The 17,630-nt window shown below is 37.9% G+C and overlaps 1 protein-coding gene across 2 annotated transcripts in view; it reads right to left on the bottom strand.

Annotated features, from left to right (window-relative positions):
• Positions 1–17,630, bottom strand: part of SCAPER (S-phase cyclin A associated protein in the ER) — a 161,919-nt gene that overhangs the window by 9,986 nt on the left and 134,303 nt on the right. For both annotated transcript variants that reach the window (XM_035899552.1, XM_009643932.2), the window contains exons 27-28: positions 14,215–14,452; positions 10,964–11,113 (exon numbers count right to left, since the gene is read on the bottom strand). In XM_035899552.1, the coding sequence (XP_035755445.1) occupies positions 10,964–11,113; positions 14,215–14,452 (388 nt within the window). The remainder of the gene's footprint in view (positions 1–10,963; positions 11,114–14,214; positions 14,453–17,630) is intronic.

Raw genomic sequence — 17,630 nt, 5'->3', positions numbered from 1 at the left:
ACTCGATGATGTTTAAGGTCTTTTCCAACCTAAATGATTCTATGATTCTAGGAAATAGTAAAACAGTGGACAGGTGATCAAGTCCAAGCCTAAGCCCAGAGCAAGGAATGTTTTTAACTGGTCAAAGCAGCTTCCCTCTCTACCAAAGGAATTCTCTAAACAAGATGGTGCATTTGCTATGAGACATTGGCCACATCCATTTCAGTGTGGCAAGCAGTACCACCAACAATAATCCATTGTTCCAGGGTCCTTAAAGTCCAGGGCTGGGGGACACAGCTGGTACTGGCCCTTGGAGACCTACAGGGTATACACGAGAGCCCTTAGCCCCAGGCTAACTCAGGAACATGGATGTATACTTCCACCATTTTTGTTTCATTTTTAGGAGACTTGCCAAAGACTTTTCACAAACATAACTGGAAGACATGATTTAAGTGCTGTTAAATAGAAAGACTGTATGTGGGTACTTTTCATACCAGATCCTGTGACTTAATTTGAGTTCTCATTTTCATTATGTTGTGCTGCCCCATGATTCCCTTTATGACAAATTTGCCATTGCCATCAGGCCAATGATTTTGCAAAAGCTTACTTTTTGTTAAGTTGACGCTTCACGGCAGTCAACAGTATCACTTCTGTACACAAAGGCATACAGGTGTGCTTTCCACACCACAAGTAACAGAAAAGCTCACAGCAGCCTGGATACTCTCCTGCATCTCTCCTAATAGCCACTTGGTTACTCTGCCTGCCAGCTCACATTGCCTTCCAGAAATCAACTACACAGAAATACCAGAAAATTTAAAAAATGAGTGTCTTTAGATGTTAACTTGATCCTATTGCTTATTATTTCTATTCTTTTGTCTATATCTTAACGTTATGTCATGGTTTGTGCTGTTAAAATACACATCATAAAAATGCAGAAATTTTGGAAGCAAATGCATTGCTGGCATCACTGGCACTGCTAGGGCACCGCCACCATAAATTAGACCTACAGGGGTAGTGGGATGCCCAAATAATAAGTAGAGATGATGTCCAGCAACTCTCAGCTGTCATCCGAGCACCTGGAACTGCACGTATGCTGCCAGGTCTCCCCAGTAGCAGAGGGATGGCTTGCTTGGAAACACTGCAGCAGGAAAAGAATGTGACTTACAGGTGCTTTCTGTAGCCTACCAGTTTCTTTCATCCACAGAAGAAAGGAAAAATTGCTTCTTGCTGCTTAAAGATAGCAGAGAAAGGAGAAAAATTGCCAAGGAGAGAACCCCCCCCCACTCCAAATGTCAAGATTTCAACAAAACCTTACAAGTCATTTAACTGCACCACTCTCGCGTGACTAACTCTGCATGACATCATTGTGTTCTTAGTACTCGACAATCAGGCTGGTGTTTTTTAGTAATTTTGACCAAGTATTAGAAGCTGTGTCTCTTTATCAAATGAAAAATAGGACAAAACTATACTAAGGTGAAGCGGATACAGGAAAGCAGGGTTGAATCCTTAGCTTTGTAAAGTTTAAAACTTCCTGAAGCAAAACCTTCCTCAGCTCTTGGAGAGAAAAAACTGCTAATGAAATGGTGTATGCCATAGGTACTTAGAACCAAATTACAGTGATTGTCACTGTGAGCTGAATTAACTTCCTAGAAAAACATCCTTCTCAATAGAATTTCCTTCTGTTTTTATGAAACAAAGCTCTTCTACTTGTCTGTGCCCTTCTGCTATAAGGTATTTCACATTCAGATGCAATTTTCTTAGAACAGCTCAGACTAAAAAGCAAATGGTTCTCTAAGGGGCACTCCTTGCCTTTTCCACTGTCTCATATGACCTATGGTTCCAAACTTGAACATGGCCATTATAAACATTTGGATCTTAAAATTGTACTGTCGGTATGGGAACTATTAATGTTTCTTTCCTATTTATTTATCATTTATATAAATGTCAATTCTAATTTGTACAAACAACGAATAGCTTTATTGAACAGGAACTGAAATGTTGTGCATCTAATCTCTGTAACTATGGAGCATTCCATCAAACAGTTAAATCCTTTTGTTTGATGTCAGGTTATTTATAACTTTGTAAAAGAAATAAGTCTTTCTATTAGTAGTCCAGAGTTTCTCTTCAAAGTTAGATCTGCATTATTTCTTTGCTTCTATATAAACAGATCCCATACTGCTAGTATTTAATCAGCAGAATATGTCACCACTTAGGCTCTTCTTCTGTTTTAAGGTCAAGCTCTTTTCTTTCCATTTTACAAACTCCGCTATTGGCAAGGCTCTGAGCAAAGAATGTTCTAAATTCCTCCTAACAGTTATCGGGAATCAGAGTGCCATTTTCATGCAAAAACAATGTTCCAGAATGCTACATTCAAATTTAAAAATAAGAATTTTGTCTATTTGAAAAATTACAGTGTTTATTTTCTTAACATCACATGTAAGCTTTTAGAGAGGAGATAACAGAGTTCGGAAATAACATTAGTCTTCCTGTAAACCACACTACGAGCATTGTCCTTTTCGAGCTAGCTCTGGGGTTTAAGCACATAGATTCAGTGGTGCTCTGTGTATAAGTAACAAATAAAAAATTATCTGAGCAGGTTTTGTGTAATCATCCTAAGCCATTTAAGTGTTTAGGATAGGACAATGGCAAATACCAGCACCGTGATGCAGTAAAGATGTAAAAATGTTTATCAGAAGTGATGTTAGTGGGAAATCTAGATAAAGTTCTTTATACAAAGCTCTTGAAAAAATGTCACCCAAAATGGCAACAAGTCACCTTAGTTATAAGATAGCAAATGCAGTATATGCAGATTAAATTCAGCAATAAATAAATAAGTAGTATTAAACAGATACTGTAAGAGACGTGCTCCATTACAATGTGATGAGAGTAGAACAGGAACAATTCGAATATGCATTGATGCTATCTATGAATTTAACACACACCCAGGCTACAGGATGAAATAGCGATGTAACACCTGAACTAGAAAAGGTATTAAGGAAAAGTCTAACTTTAAAAATTATTTTAGCATTTTAGCGTTTAACACATTAACATAATATTAACATAAAAATAAACATTTAAACATGTGAGGTTGCTCTCATGCTTAATGTTGATCATATACTTAAGTACGTTGTTAAATTGAAGGGTATAACTGCTTTCTAGAAAATGGTAAGCTTCATTGTTTCCAAAATAACGTAACAGGAGATTTGTATGTTTAAATATTAGCCTAATATTTTTTAATCAGGAGATTATTATTGTACATGAAATGTATTGAGAAATACATACATTCTGTAAGCCTCAATAAAAAACCCCATCATGCCATGCCTCAAATCTCTAGGTATTATTCTGAACACTGAAATCACTAGAATTAGGCCTTACAGCCCTGTGCTATTTTTGAAGAATCATCTTCACATTTAGAGAACATCTTCAACTTTGATGACATACCACTTGTAAATTTAAGCTGCTGCTTTGGGCATGATTCTCTACTCATTTACACAGGTGAAAGTCAATTGATGTGAATGAAGAATTCTTGATTTAAAGGCTAGAGAAGAAACAGGACCTCAGTAAAGAGAAGTTCAAACAGACTACTGATGGAGGTTTCTGCCATCGTCCTTGAAAACAGCTAGTTTGGGTCAAAATCCCCAGAAGGTGTAAATAATTAAAATATTACAGTCTAAACCACAGAAAATCTTTTTGTCTCTCTCTTCAAAAGAAAGCATTTTCTGTCAGTCTCCAAAACCCTACTTGCAAGTGAGAATTCTTATTACTAGTACATTTTGTTTTCTGTCTTCCACAATAAAGAATAAAAGGTTTGTGAAAATATCTGATCATCAACTAAAAATACTGTGAAACATTGAGCCATCGGGTATGTTACAGAGCTGGCTGAGGAAAAGCTTCAAAAAGATAGCAAGAAAATATACTTCTCTGCCATGAAAAATGTGCTACGATTTACCCATCACTAAAGGAGGAGGAAGACAAGCAAGATTTTCCGTGGTACTCACTCTACAAGATTTAACACATTTCATTTTATGTTTCAGGATCACTTCAATCAAGTGTTACTGGAGCTAAACAAGACAAAATGGGTTTGGGAGACTTTTTTTGGGCCTCTTGCTGGCTCCCACCCGTATTGCAGCATCCAACACTTGGAACAACTGTCAACTGGCTGAGCCCAAAGCTATGAACACAGAGCAGGCCGGCGTCCTCTCTGCGTGGGGCCAGCAATGTTGGGGACAGTCACTGTGGGTCTGCAGAGACTTGGAAAACTTATAGTTTATGGGAGAAGTACAGGGAGTTCCCTCACACATGAAACGAGGCAGACAATAGCTCACAAGGCCTGATTAAATATTTGCAGGCATTAGACTTTGTTTTAAATTTCTATGTGCAATTTAATTCTCATGAAAAGGAGAGACCGACAGGCTGGGTGGGAATGAGGCAGAGCGAAGGCAGACGTTGCGCAAGCTTCTGCATCCATCTCCGCCAACGGTTCTCCACCGGCCAAACCCGTAATATTCCAGGCTCAGGTCTCGTCTGAGAAGAAACTGCTTATTAAGCAGGATTATGACAAAGTCTGTGGTGTTTTTTCGATGTGGACAAAGTTCCACTGGGGATTAAGCTGAGACCACCAAACTCTTTTTATTTCTGACCCAGGAATAAGTTAGAACGCTGCTCTCCGGAGGTGGCATTAGCCGATTGCTCACTCTCTTCATCACTAAGCTTTACTTACGGACTGTATTTTAAGGTTGTTGACAGTGCTGACTTTTATGACATTGGGAGCTAAGTTTATTCTTGTGTGTTTACAGTTTAAAAATAAGACAGTAAGATAAATCCAAGTGCATTCATTTATCATTTTAATTCCTATATACTCTCTCTTCCTCTCCTACAGGAATCAGCCAGCCATCATCAACTGAAACTAAATACACTTGATTCCATGTCAAGTCTTTGCTCATATTAAATTACCTTCCCCATATCTTCTCAGAAAAAAAAAAAAAAGAAAAAAAATTATGAGATCCATTTTTGAATGTTAGAAATACAATTGAAATGTGACATGTGAAATACACAGTCCCACATGCTCCTGTTGGATTTTATTTACTCTGTCATAGATCATTCTCAAAAAATAAAAAGTAGATCAGTAAGCTCAAATAACAACAAAGGTGCCTGACAAATTACCTAAGAGCCATCCCCACTTTTCACCGACTGCCTAGATAGGAATGCCATCTTTTGTGAAGATATTGGATCACTTAAGTGAATTTATGTGGTCCGAGTATGTAAGGCTGATAGAGAAAAAGCATACACTACAGGTCTGTTTTAATCTACTCCATTTTAACCGGGGGAGTTTAATCCTTCAGGGATTTTTTGTTCACAAGCTGAAGTGCTCCTAAATGGCAGTCGAGACTACAACTTCACATGCATCACTCACTTGCCGAAATCAGCTATTCCACAGAATTTACCAGGCATATTTTTCATTCAGACTATAAAGCTTTAAAAGGATGTGGGTTTTGGTTTTTTTGTTTTTTGAAAGGTTTAAAGAACTAAACCCACAACCTCAAGACGAAATCCATACTCCTAAAAATCCTTCCCCTGAAAAGAAACTACCAAAATCGGAATTAAGTAATTTCAAATACTATTTACTTACAAATATGGACATTAACTATATGGTAACTACGAATTCCTGCATCTTTACTGTTGTGTTGAATTTTCAAAAACTCCACCTGCCAGATCAAAAATGTTCCAGCCACTCCATAGCCCCAAAAGCAACATAAATAATGGAAGTTTAACAATGGCTTCTAGTAAACAACCCATATAGAGTCTACATAACATTTTTATATAACCATTCTTCCAAGTTTTCCTGTCAACTTCTGATTTTCACAATTTTTCATTTTAAAAGTATTTTTCTTTCTTCACGCTAACGCTAGAGGAAACTGGCCACGTACTGAAACTCAATACGCAGTAACACTGTCAAAAGCACAAGGTAATTTCCATACAGAAGGCATCATTTAATCTAAAGTCACTTTGTAAGTGTCCCCTACAACCTAGGAGTACTTGTAACCATAGTTAGGATGTATGTCATATGCATTTGCATGTATGTGACATACACTTACTGTGCAATGATGTGTACTGCTATTATGTGACAGGAGACAGACATGCCGCATGAAAAAAATGCTAAAAAGAAAATATAACTATAAACCAATCATTAAAAAAGGAAAAAAAAAATTCTTGGGGACTATCTACTGTGTTTTCTTTCTGATGGAAATGAGTAATAAATTTCATTAACCTTTCACAACTGTGCCTACCATACAATACCTTCATTTCTTTGAACATTATATTTATACCTGTGATTCTGCTCTGTGATGTTTTATATTTTAAGACAAGAGAAATTCCTCTTCCAAAATATCCTGTAATCTTACCGTTCCTCATTTCTTTAACTGGAGCAAGCTGGTATGCCTGAAACATGTTTTGCAATAAATTTTCCACACCTGTGTAACAAGGGTAAATTTCTATTAAGTGAATGCTACTATTAAATGTAATTCCATGTGCTTCTATTTTCAACATATGGGTTATTAGATATTAACATTTCAATTACTTGTAAGTTTACAATAAGAATAATGTACCCTTCTTATGGACATGACTGTCTAGGGATAAAAGGGTTGGGATGACAGAGAACTAAGTTAGACTTGTGCAATTGGAAGACAAACTTCTGGGGATGGAATGGGAACAGTTTGTGTATCCAATTTTTTCCAGTTGCATTGGTTACTTGACGAGAAGTTCTTATTTCTGTCTACAGACCCTAATTTTATAACTGGTTTTTCAGAAGCTGCATGCACTTCCCTAGCTCTTTCACAGAGGTTCAGTTTCGCGATCTGTATCCTACATATCCCAAAAGTTGGTGAGATTCTTCTAGGGCACTCTAAATACAGTGTGTGTCAAAGACTGAAAGAACAAAAGCTGCTTTTATTTAAATAAGTGCATAGCAAGGCAAAAAAACAAGGCAAGTTCTTGTGGAGCCTGTATAGCAAAATCCTGAGGATCTGATTTGTGATGACCTTCATATGAAAAATATTCACTAAGTGCAATGAATATGGAAAGATTTTCATTCCCAATACAGCAACGTGAAAGAAGCCAAATCATCTGTCATTCATGTTAATTTAATTACAGGACCACATTCAATTATCCAATATAATATGCAAATGAAGTGAGTTGATAGCACATGCTAATTATATTCATTACAATAATTAAATCAAACAATGAAAGGATATAAAAATGTAATGAAATAGAAGGATATTTTTAATTAACAAGAATTTTAATTAGAAACTGTAATCCTATAGTCTGATATAGTATGATTGGCTTATTGAAAGATTGGACATTATTTTTATTACGCAGTTTAGTTTTACATGCCTATCCTTAGTATCATGGGACCTGTTTTCATATGTTAATAGATTAAATGGTGGCCAAAACAGAGAATCAGTTTCCTTGATCATACTTCATGCAAAGCAGATGCCGAGCTCTGCTACGGCACAATTACAGAATCCTGTCTCATGAAACGTAGGCTAATGCTATAGTAAACAAAAATTCACGTGCCGATACAAAACAGACAGTGCAGTTCAGGCTTGACTAATGATGTTAAAGCATTAAAATATTAAAGAAACACTCTTTGCTTTTTGAAATTTTCAGTTTCATAACTGATTTATTTCTTCAGTGACAGCAGCTGCCCTGAAAAAGCTTTATGAATGTTAAAACAAAATATGAAAAAAGGAAAGGAATATTACTAATATATTATGTGTGGGCAGAGTCAGCAAAATCATAGTCTTTTTAAAATAAACAGAGCAAGCACTATCAAAACACTTAGGAATGCTCTCCTTAGGAATCCATTGTCCTCATCACTCCTCGACAGAATCACTTGGGCCTGGACCAAAAGCCAACCATGGTGAAAACGCTAACTGGGACCCCAGCCATGGTATCTGTGTGTGTGTAGGACCCACCATGGGGCCCTCCTCTGATTTGGGGCTCTTGGAAACTGCAGGGAAATACAAATCTCAAAGCTACATGAGAAAGAACTTTCCTTTTTAATTTGCCACTCAACTAACTATAAAGACTTTTACAGATAGTGTAATAAAACCAGACAAACCTATATTACGTCAAATGATTGGCATATGATGCTCTTGGAAGATTTTCTTCTATGAATGTGCAATATTTAGGAAATTGCCCTTTTATTATTTTGACTGCATAGTGGTAATAATTCACTTACTTAAATCACAGCACTACTACAGAAGGTCAATGTTGAGGTTGACAGGCTGTAAAATTTCCTTTTTAGAAATCTATCTATTCTCCCAACTGGGAAACTGCAATTTTTTTGAATAATTAATGCCTTTTTTTTTTTTAACTCCAGTATGCCGTTTTGGATATTTATCTGCTAATGTGGGTAGACAAAGGAATCACAAAAGGCACACTGAAAACAACTACTTGTTCTTTTTTCTGAGAGTTGAAAGGAATGAAAACATACAAAGGTTTGTAATAAGGAATACAAACTTACAGAGGAAAAGACTTATTTAAACTACAAACATTTCAAAACAAATGTACATTTGCCTGCAAGAATAATGTGAATCTGCTTTGAAATGTGTCAGTTATTCACTCCTTAAAGCTAAATAAAAAGAGCTATCAGGCTCTATGGAAATTTGTTTTCATGGCTCACGTCTGGTGTATCTATTTTTATTATGCAGTTCTTTCCAGGAGTTCAAGCCTACTATCTGAAAGCTTTCACTGTGAGACCAATTTTTTATTTTTAGTAGGACTCCGCAGATGGTCAACAACGAAAATAAAAATTGGACGCTCCTAACATAATAAAAAATTAAACCTTAACTGAATGAATAGAAAGCACTTCCCTTTTCATGAAAGGCACCGTATCTTTATTGGAAGTCACGACACTAGCAGCACCCGAAAATAACAACCATAAGCAAGTCTCACTGCCTGCCTAGTACTGAAAGGAAAAATACTTCCTTTTACTAAAAAAACCCCATTCCCTGCATTTTGCAAGTACCTGAGTAAGCAATGCTTCAGTTTTTCAAAATGTTTTTTTAAACAAAAAAACCCTCTCAACCCAAAATGCCACTTCCTCAGTTATCAAATAGAAATTGGAAACTAACTAAAAGGTTAAGCACGTCATGACATCTCTTGAGATAGTACCACCAAAGCAAACTACCGTAAAAGACTGCTTTTAGTGTAGGAGAAGTACTAACACACCACAGTTGTTTAACCAAAGACCTAAACTGCCCTCTCTGAGCTGCAAGAAGCTACCTTTTCGTCTTGAAAATTAACTCGGTCCGGGGGTAGATTAGTGATGGCACATGACCTCACCCCCAAGCGCCCATGCTGAAGACTCCAAGACACTGCAAAATCACCAGCTGGGAAGCGTGCCCACAGAAAAAACACATTTTGCACATACTTAGTCTCTTGACTGCCTGCCGGCAGCCACCATAGCCAGCTGCTGCCATGGCATGGAGCCTGCTCGCCATGGTCGGACCTTCGCCCCAGGGCATGAGCGCTAAACAGCGACAGGCACTACAGACTACTATAACTGACATCGCTGGTAGGAAATCCCTCTTCTGCGCTATTGCTGGCACGTTTATAGTTGCAAGTCCTCTGTGCAATGAATCACATCTGTTTATACTTGTGTGCCAGAAAAGAAATTTTTGAACTGCAGAGAAAAGACAACATTGTTTGCTGGCACTTCTGGATGCCAGCACGACCCGTTGTGTAGCAGTGGGAATCAGAAAATGGCAGCAGTATCACACACATTTTCAAAACGACCATATTAAAAAGTGTTGCCCACAGTCAGTTCCAGACTCCAGAGTGGGATTTGATTGCATATGGTAGGAAGGCTGCAGGGATCCTCCTTCCAGCTGTGGCCAGAGCCACAGAAACATAACTATATAATTACATTAAATAATTATACAATATTTCTGACAATATTGTCAGCTTTAAGATGTTAATAGTGTTCCAGTTATAGTCAACAACTGTAAGAACATTATCGGACAGCTTTTCTCTAAACCTTTGCTGACAAGTTGTAACACTTCTGCTCTTCAGGTTAACTGAGGGGACTAAGCTGCTCAGCCTGAACCCCCACCCCAGAAGCTGAACAAAACCGGGAACCAAGCATTACAAATATGGAGAAGATACTACACAAAACGTGTAACTTCACAAAATACAGCATTCACCTGAATCATACCAAAGATGTAGGCATCGTTAACATAGTTTCTACTTATCCAGAATTAGGTTCACATACTCAGATATAAAGAGCGAGTTCCAACTTCTGTCCTGCCCAATACAGCCCGAAAGGCTGCATATAGGCTGAGGAAACTGGGAGACTTCTAAGACTAAAGTATTGGCAATAGTTTTGAAGTTCTGTGTCTGGGTTATTTTAAAAGCTATTCTTATTAGTACGAGCGGTCACAGAGTCCACTGGCAAAAGTGGACAACGATCAAGGAAGGTAGAGGGGGATTTCCACTGAGGCTTTCTTTTACTACTAAAAAGATGCAAGGAGAAGAATGGCTTAAACTTAAATGAGTGCTCTGGCTACCAGGGAGATGGCTCCATATGCATCTGAGGACATGCTTTCACAGCGGACTAGCTTAGTTGGCTTTAAAAGGGTTTAGCCTGGGTACCACAGCCATCTGATCAAGTTGACATGAAGTTAACTTGGAATTAAACATTTTCAGTTGCTAAGTGTATCTTGGCAGAGAGTAAGGCTAGTTAAAATCAATGCGACGGCAGCACCATTGTCTGCCTAAGAACATGGAGTTTCCTTACGGCCACATAATATTAATGTTTTTGTGCTAAGATGCAACTTCAGCTTCTATTTTGTGAACACATATATTTGTGCTCATTGGAATCCCACATGCTTCAAAAACAACATTGAGGGGATTAGTTTTCTTGAGAAATCCATGACTAAATGTGCACTTGGTAACTTCTGATCCCATTTTCCATTTGCCTTACCTGATTATCTGTGTTGTTTACAGTAAAATAGCCCACACAAATAATGACTTCGTGTAGCAATACTTCACAGGTATGCTGGGAACAGTACCACAGCAGAGAGCTGATAATATGCCGGAATGCAAGGGACAGTCCTTCAGCACCCACAATAGACTGAAAAAAAAGGCCAAGAAACAGAAATTACAGTCTAGCAGTATGTTGTAGAAATTGTGTGAATTACATATGCATCAATTGCACCTTTTATTTTTTTTGTAAAGTATAGACTATGTTCTTTGTTGCGATGACTTTGGAGGAGGACAGAATCAGCTCTCTTCTTTCAGTAACTTATAATTTACAACTGAACTGTAAGAATAAATTCAAATTATAGAGGGACAAAGGAAAAATTGGATTCTGCTTAGTTGACATTCAGTGTACCATTAGGTTAACCATTTCATTTGATATACATTACATGTTCCAGGAAAACTTAATGCTAATAATATTTCTCAGCAAATAAGCAAAAGAAACCAAACCATCTTCATTTCTGCAAAAAAGCAAAATGCATTTCTCATTAATAATTTGGGCTCTGAATGGAATACAATGATTAATAACAAATACTGACTTTTCAAACATTAAAAAAAAGAAACATCCAAAAGGAGAAAAGACTCAGCTGCAAAGCTTCTTGGGATGCTTTTTAAAAGAAGGCAAATTGCTGTAACATGGAGATTCAGAATTAGATTTTATCTGCGCAGCCTACAGCCTCTATTTAATAAACATGTCAAACAGACAGAACGACACAAGGTCAAAGGGGAACTAAAGCACAAGGAGTGAGCATGACAGTCTACTAACTCTAATGAAACAGCAATGCAGGCCTGTGAGAAAATCTCTTTCATTGGAGAGTTTTCTTGATTTTATACCTTGTGGCCTGTGTTAAGTACATATACATAAATCCCAGTCTGTAGTATAGTTTAGTTTAGCTTTAGCATACTCCAAATCTACCCAGCAAAAGTGGAATCCTTGACAATGAAAACAGACTCAGCAGTGGTTCCATCTTGAACCTCAAGCGTTCTGGTAAGGTAGTGTATTTTCAAAATTTAATGCACAATACAGCCACCATTTACTGCTTTACATCGTGTAAATGCCATGTTCTTAGGTCCATCCTTATTTAATTAGTGCTGTCCACGCATGCTGTGACCTGGCACTCTGGGTTTAACCTTCCCTGATAACAACAGGTCAAAGGGCACCTGAGTTTGTGTATAAAAGTTAAACTAATTTTTCAAGGAAACTATGCTTCCTTTTTAGCCAGAATTAATATCAGCTCAGGATCCTGTGTTGTTTCTCACTACCATCTTTCAATTGTTTAGACTGTCAAATTAAATGAAATATATACCCACGAGCCATCTGGGCTAATACAAACTCTAGAATACCAGACCTCTTCTGTTAATCAAAACCCCCTCTTCTATAGCCCTACTATTAAGTGATAAAACTATTCCTTAGAGATAATAATCAGACAGCACACAAACTACGCTTTTTCCTTCTGCTATCTGCTAGCCTGCTACTGTCCACAAGGTCAGAATGGCCAGCAAACTGCCTCAGGTGTATGTTGATTGTTCAACATTACAGAAACAAATCACATTAATGCACTGAAAGGGATAGCTGCTGAGACTACACAAGTGTGTCTGTCCATCCCAAACAATATTACACCTACGGTTCAGTAAGACAGCTAAGCAGATACGTCCCAAGCTCAGCCCTGCATCGATGAACTCAATGAAATGATTCACACTGGTTGGTTTTCTACCACCCTTTATGCAATAATTACTATCTCGCACCATTTTATGCAAAACAAACTAAGGCAGATCACAGGATTTGGGAATTAATGCCGACAGTTTGTTATAAATGCTCAGATAGAATGGTAGTTGGCAGAGGGATAAATGCAGTCAGTGTAAGTGGAAGCTTACATTTTAAGAATTAATAGTGGTTTTCAAGGTATCAGTGGGCCAGCCCTTCAAGCACTGCACTTTGCTATATAGCCCTCCTATAAGCTGTAACTGTCCAAATTCAAGCCTTATTGTCTGATATATACCTGTTCTATCTCCAGCAACAAATAAACATCCACTCTCCAACCAAGAGCTACTGAACAAGCTGTAGAAGAGAAATTTGATACATCTTGATTTACAGAAAGAAAGGGCAGTTAACAGTGTGTGTAAGAGCTGTTTTACATGAAACTCCAATAAATATACTGTTTCTGTGCCCTGTAAAAAAAGCCCCCAACTGGACTGGATCCTGCAACTGCATCTATACAGATGAATGTTGCTACATGCGAATTGCTTGTTGCTGTTATCAGAGATACTAAATGTACTAAAAAATCAAAGTCAAGAAACATGAACTGAAGGAGAGTTATACCTTATACTAAATTCTCTACTCACACAAAGCTCTTGCTGAACTTAATGCATTTCAGACGGAGCGTGTGGTACAACTTATATACAAATTGCATATTAAATGAAACAGAAACCTATTCTGATGAATTGTAGAAGATTGATGCTGCTAAACATGTTTTGCAAAGCAATGCTTTTTGACAGGTGTTTTATGTTAACAACATAACAGCTTTGCCAATTTATCTGAGAAATACACTAGTAATTTGTATTTCCTTTGTATGGCAAAATGTATTTACACTAGAAATGTGTTCACAGAAGAAGGTAAGACAAGACTTACCTTCTCAAGACTCAAAATGTGATCCTTTGAGGGTTTTTTTTGAATGAAAATTATGAAAAGTTAAATTTCTGATTTTTGGTCAATAAAACTTTACTTGGATAAAAAAAATTTGGTATCCAGAGGTTTTCAGTTTCAGTTGTAGAATTTTAATGCAGTGGCCACTGAGAGCATTGAAAAATGTGAATTGTGATTATAATTATGAGCAAGTCCTTGCACATTAGAAAAACAGTTGTTTTGTGCTTTTGACCAAGATTTTTTTTTTTTTAAATTTTGGGGGGCTTATTAAATATAGAAAGTACTATGCTAAAAGTGAGGGGTTTTGAATAGAAGTAGTAATGGATGGGATTCAGCATTTTGCATAGTCCAAATTTTCACTTTTTGCTTAAAATTCATTTGCCATAGCTATACAATAGAAGTAACAATAATTAGCAATTTTGAGCAAGGAAAACCTCAAAACATTTAATTGTGAAAGTTCCTTCAATAACTAAGATCTTAAATACAAAACTTAGTCCAAAAGTATATGCAATAATTTTCACACTAAGCAAAAGTTTTAAAACTTCTTTTACCTGGAAGGCAGGCAGATCAAGAACAGCAAAACTGTTGAAGAAACGTAAACTCTGAATGGCAACCTGGATTGTGTTCGCTGCATAGCTGTCTTTAGGACTTGCTGTGTTTGGATCAGAAATTGTCCCGTGGAAAAGAACACAGTACAGCATATGCAAGACTCCAACCAGATCCGTAGACTGAAGAACTGCTGTTAGTCCTGTGGGGTCCTGACGTGTATTGTCAAATATGTTCCAAGATCTGTCAAAGAAACATTAAACCGTCTGAGGAGGAGACCAGCACTCAGTGAGAACACTTGCCCAGGATGCAGTAAGTACTTCTAATAAGCCACATGTTAAAAAACCAGTAAAGTGCTAAAAAGGAAAAAACCCCGATGCCTAATGTGTCAAGAAACCACAACATTTCCAGAAAATACTTTCAATAATCTGGGCATCGCCTCATGCTCTCTTTAATTGCAGTGCAGCTGTATCTTTAAACATCTTTCTCCATGTCTTTGTGCCTCAAATGGGTTCACGGTACCAGTGCTTTGAAGTTGGAAGCCTGGGGGCACGTTAGGGGCTCCACACAAGCTCTGTCTCAGGTCCGTAGCCTACACCCATCTTTCTTTCTTGCAGCAGCAGCCAGCAGAGATGGGAGAACTCCCTGGAGCCTCTCACTGCCTCTGTGATGGGCTGCAGGCACTGGAACAAACTGCCTACCTAAGTAGCAAAGTAAGTTACCAGGTCCAGATGATCTTAATCAAATAGTTCTGCAGGAATTTAAGAATGAAGTGGTTGAGCAGTTAACAAAACACACTACTTCTTATTTCACTCAGATGTTATTACAGGAGACTGTACGGTAGCAAAGCAGAAATAAGTATGAAATGCTCGAGACAAACCAACACAGCTTGCGCAAATGGAAACTGCTTTTCTATGGTATCTTTTGGGTATGCACGTAAAATAATGGAGGTTTTTGGCTATCTAGGATATCAGGATAGACAGGCAAATAACTCAGGACAATGCTCTTACCCTTCCCATGTTCAAACCTTTATAAATCCCCCCATGATTTGGACGGTTTCTGTGTTTTCACATTATTAATCACCCAGAAGATGTTGCAGGACAGTCACTACTACAGAAGACTAAGATTGTCACTATTCTAGAAGTTAAACAATGCGTAGAAGGCAGGCAAATAAAAAATAAAGCACATAAAGTAATTCAACAAGTTTTATATACCTGAGAGCTGATTCAAACCCATCATGTAAATCACCTGAACTTCATTACAGAAATACATTTAGTCTGTAGGAAAAACTAAAATATTAAGATACAGTGAACAGTAACGCTGAAAATAAGGTACATCAAAACCTGGTCTTTACCTCATCTACTATGTTTCCATCTTGAAAAAAAAAAAAAAAAAAAAAAAAAAAAAGAAGTGTCAACATCAAAAGAGACTACAGAGGTTGAGTCTACATATGTTCTTTTTTTATAATTGAAAGAAAACACAGCAGGTGATATGAGAAAATATTACAAAAGGACAAATTAGGTGAGGGTATCTTTCCTTTTGTAACAACTAGAAGCAAAGGAAATGCAAAAGCAGTGGAAACAAGAAACACTTTCTAAAATGATCTGTAACTTCAAAGACCTCAGCTGCATACAGAAATGACTGGATGCTCAGAGGGCTCAGAATATTCCTGTTGACCAGAATCAGTAAGGAGCTTTTCCTTGACCAGAAAGGCTCTAAATGACCTTTTCAGTATCTGCATTGGAAGCACCTTGCACCACCGCTACACACATTGCTCTGCTCCAGTGAAGTTTCCAACACAGATCCTAGGCAGGCTGACTAATCTTGCTTTTTGTGATACAGACACGTGTCTTCAATGGAGCAACTAAACCACGAATTCAGCAACTACCAGGTTCTGTCGATCATCATCTCGTTCTGTCATTTTCACATTTTCTAACGAAGCAGAAGTGCAGGTAAGAAAGCACCACCTGACCCAACAACATCTATCAATAAGAATTTCTATCTGTAACAGCACACCATTGCTTCCTTGGACCAGAGAGGGAGAGGGAGGGAGAGAAGGCAGAGCAGGATATTGAATCTGCATTCTTCATGTCCCACAGAACATCCTGGTACTGGGCTAACCTCAAATATAGCTTAAATATTTAAAGAGAAGAAAGAACAGTTATGTGAAACACCCTCTTTACAGTTATAATAGCAAACTTCAAAACTACTACCTATGCATTTTCTTGTGGATACAGTTCTGTAAGGTAGCATGAGTGGGCACTAAAAACATGAGCAAGGCTGATGACCAGATCTTTCTGATACCGCAAAGTCCTGCTGCGCCCCCAAGCAGGGGCCACTGAAGTGTCTGGGTGGGGACAGAGTGTGCACAGCTACTGCAAGGAGGCTGACATGCCGCAGATGAAGGAGGGGAGATTTAGGAGGCTCAGGAAGGTTATTTTAGCACTCAGGCTGTGAAGTATCTCTGCACTCACTTCACAGCCTTTGAGCAGTCGTCTCGCAGCTGTATCTGTCCTCAGCCAGGTGAATAAGATAGGGACAGTATTTGGGCTGTACACAACTTACTGCACCAGCACCCATCTGCTTCCATCACTGCCTGCTCACATATTTACATTTAGAAAGCAGCTCCCCAGATGAATCACTTTTGCTTTTTATCAGTTAGATCACATGTATAAGGAATGATCTTAGCTGAAATTAGCATTTATGGGTACCATTTCTTTCCAAGTTCTTTCTATTTACACTCTGTGAACGTTTGATATTACTGAAAAAGCTTTTAAGTACAGCATCCTCTGCTGCTACCTCAAGGATTAATGTCCCGGTCCTATTTCAGTGATACCTATGCTGTACAAAAACCAACAATCAGATCTTCAGGTAAGACACACAGTAAGAAGGAAAGCAATGCAGTTGTGCCTATTTTCCAGTACTTGCGTTGTGACTCCATTACCACCAGTCACCATCGGACCTCCACTACAACTCTGCCAGTTAGCAGTCAGCCATTCGTAGAGAGTCAGCTGGAGACAAATGTGCCTGAGTTTATGGTACAGGTTCCAAAAATGGGGTGTTTGTTCAATATTGTGATAGCCAACTGAACTCCTAATGATCCTTAAAGAAACTGTGCCATAAAATCAGCCATGACAGCACTTCAGAAGGCCAACGGCACAGGATTCTCTCAAAATACCCTGTAATAACATTTGAAAGACAAGCTGAAGTAAATTAAAAATATTATTAAAATTATGCTTTGATGCTACTTACCTGCTGCAAAAGAAGAACCACAAACAGTCAGCTTGCAGTCTGTCACACTCACAACGATCCTAACATCTACTCCATAAAGAATAAAAAAAGTGGAAAAAATACCAGAGCTCTAAGTGTGTTTTGGATGGGGCTATGCTGCACAACAATTTAAGGCATTACTTTCCTTTCC

Source organism: Egretta garzetta, unplaced genomic scaffold (assembly GCF_000687185.1).
Source record: "Egretta garzetta isolate BGI_Z169 unplaced genomic scaffold, ASM68718v1 scaffold287, whole genome shotgun sequence".
Lineage (NCBI taxonomy): Eukaryota > Metazoa > Chordata > Aves > Pelecaniformes > Ardeidae > Egretta > Egretta garzetta.
The sequence above is the reverse complement of the archived record's forward strand: the minus strand, read 5'-3'. Positions and strand labels throughout refer to the sequence as shown.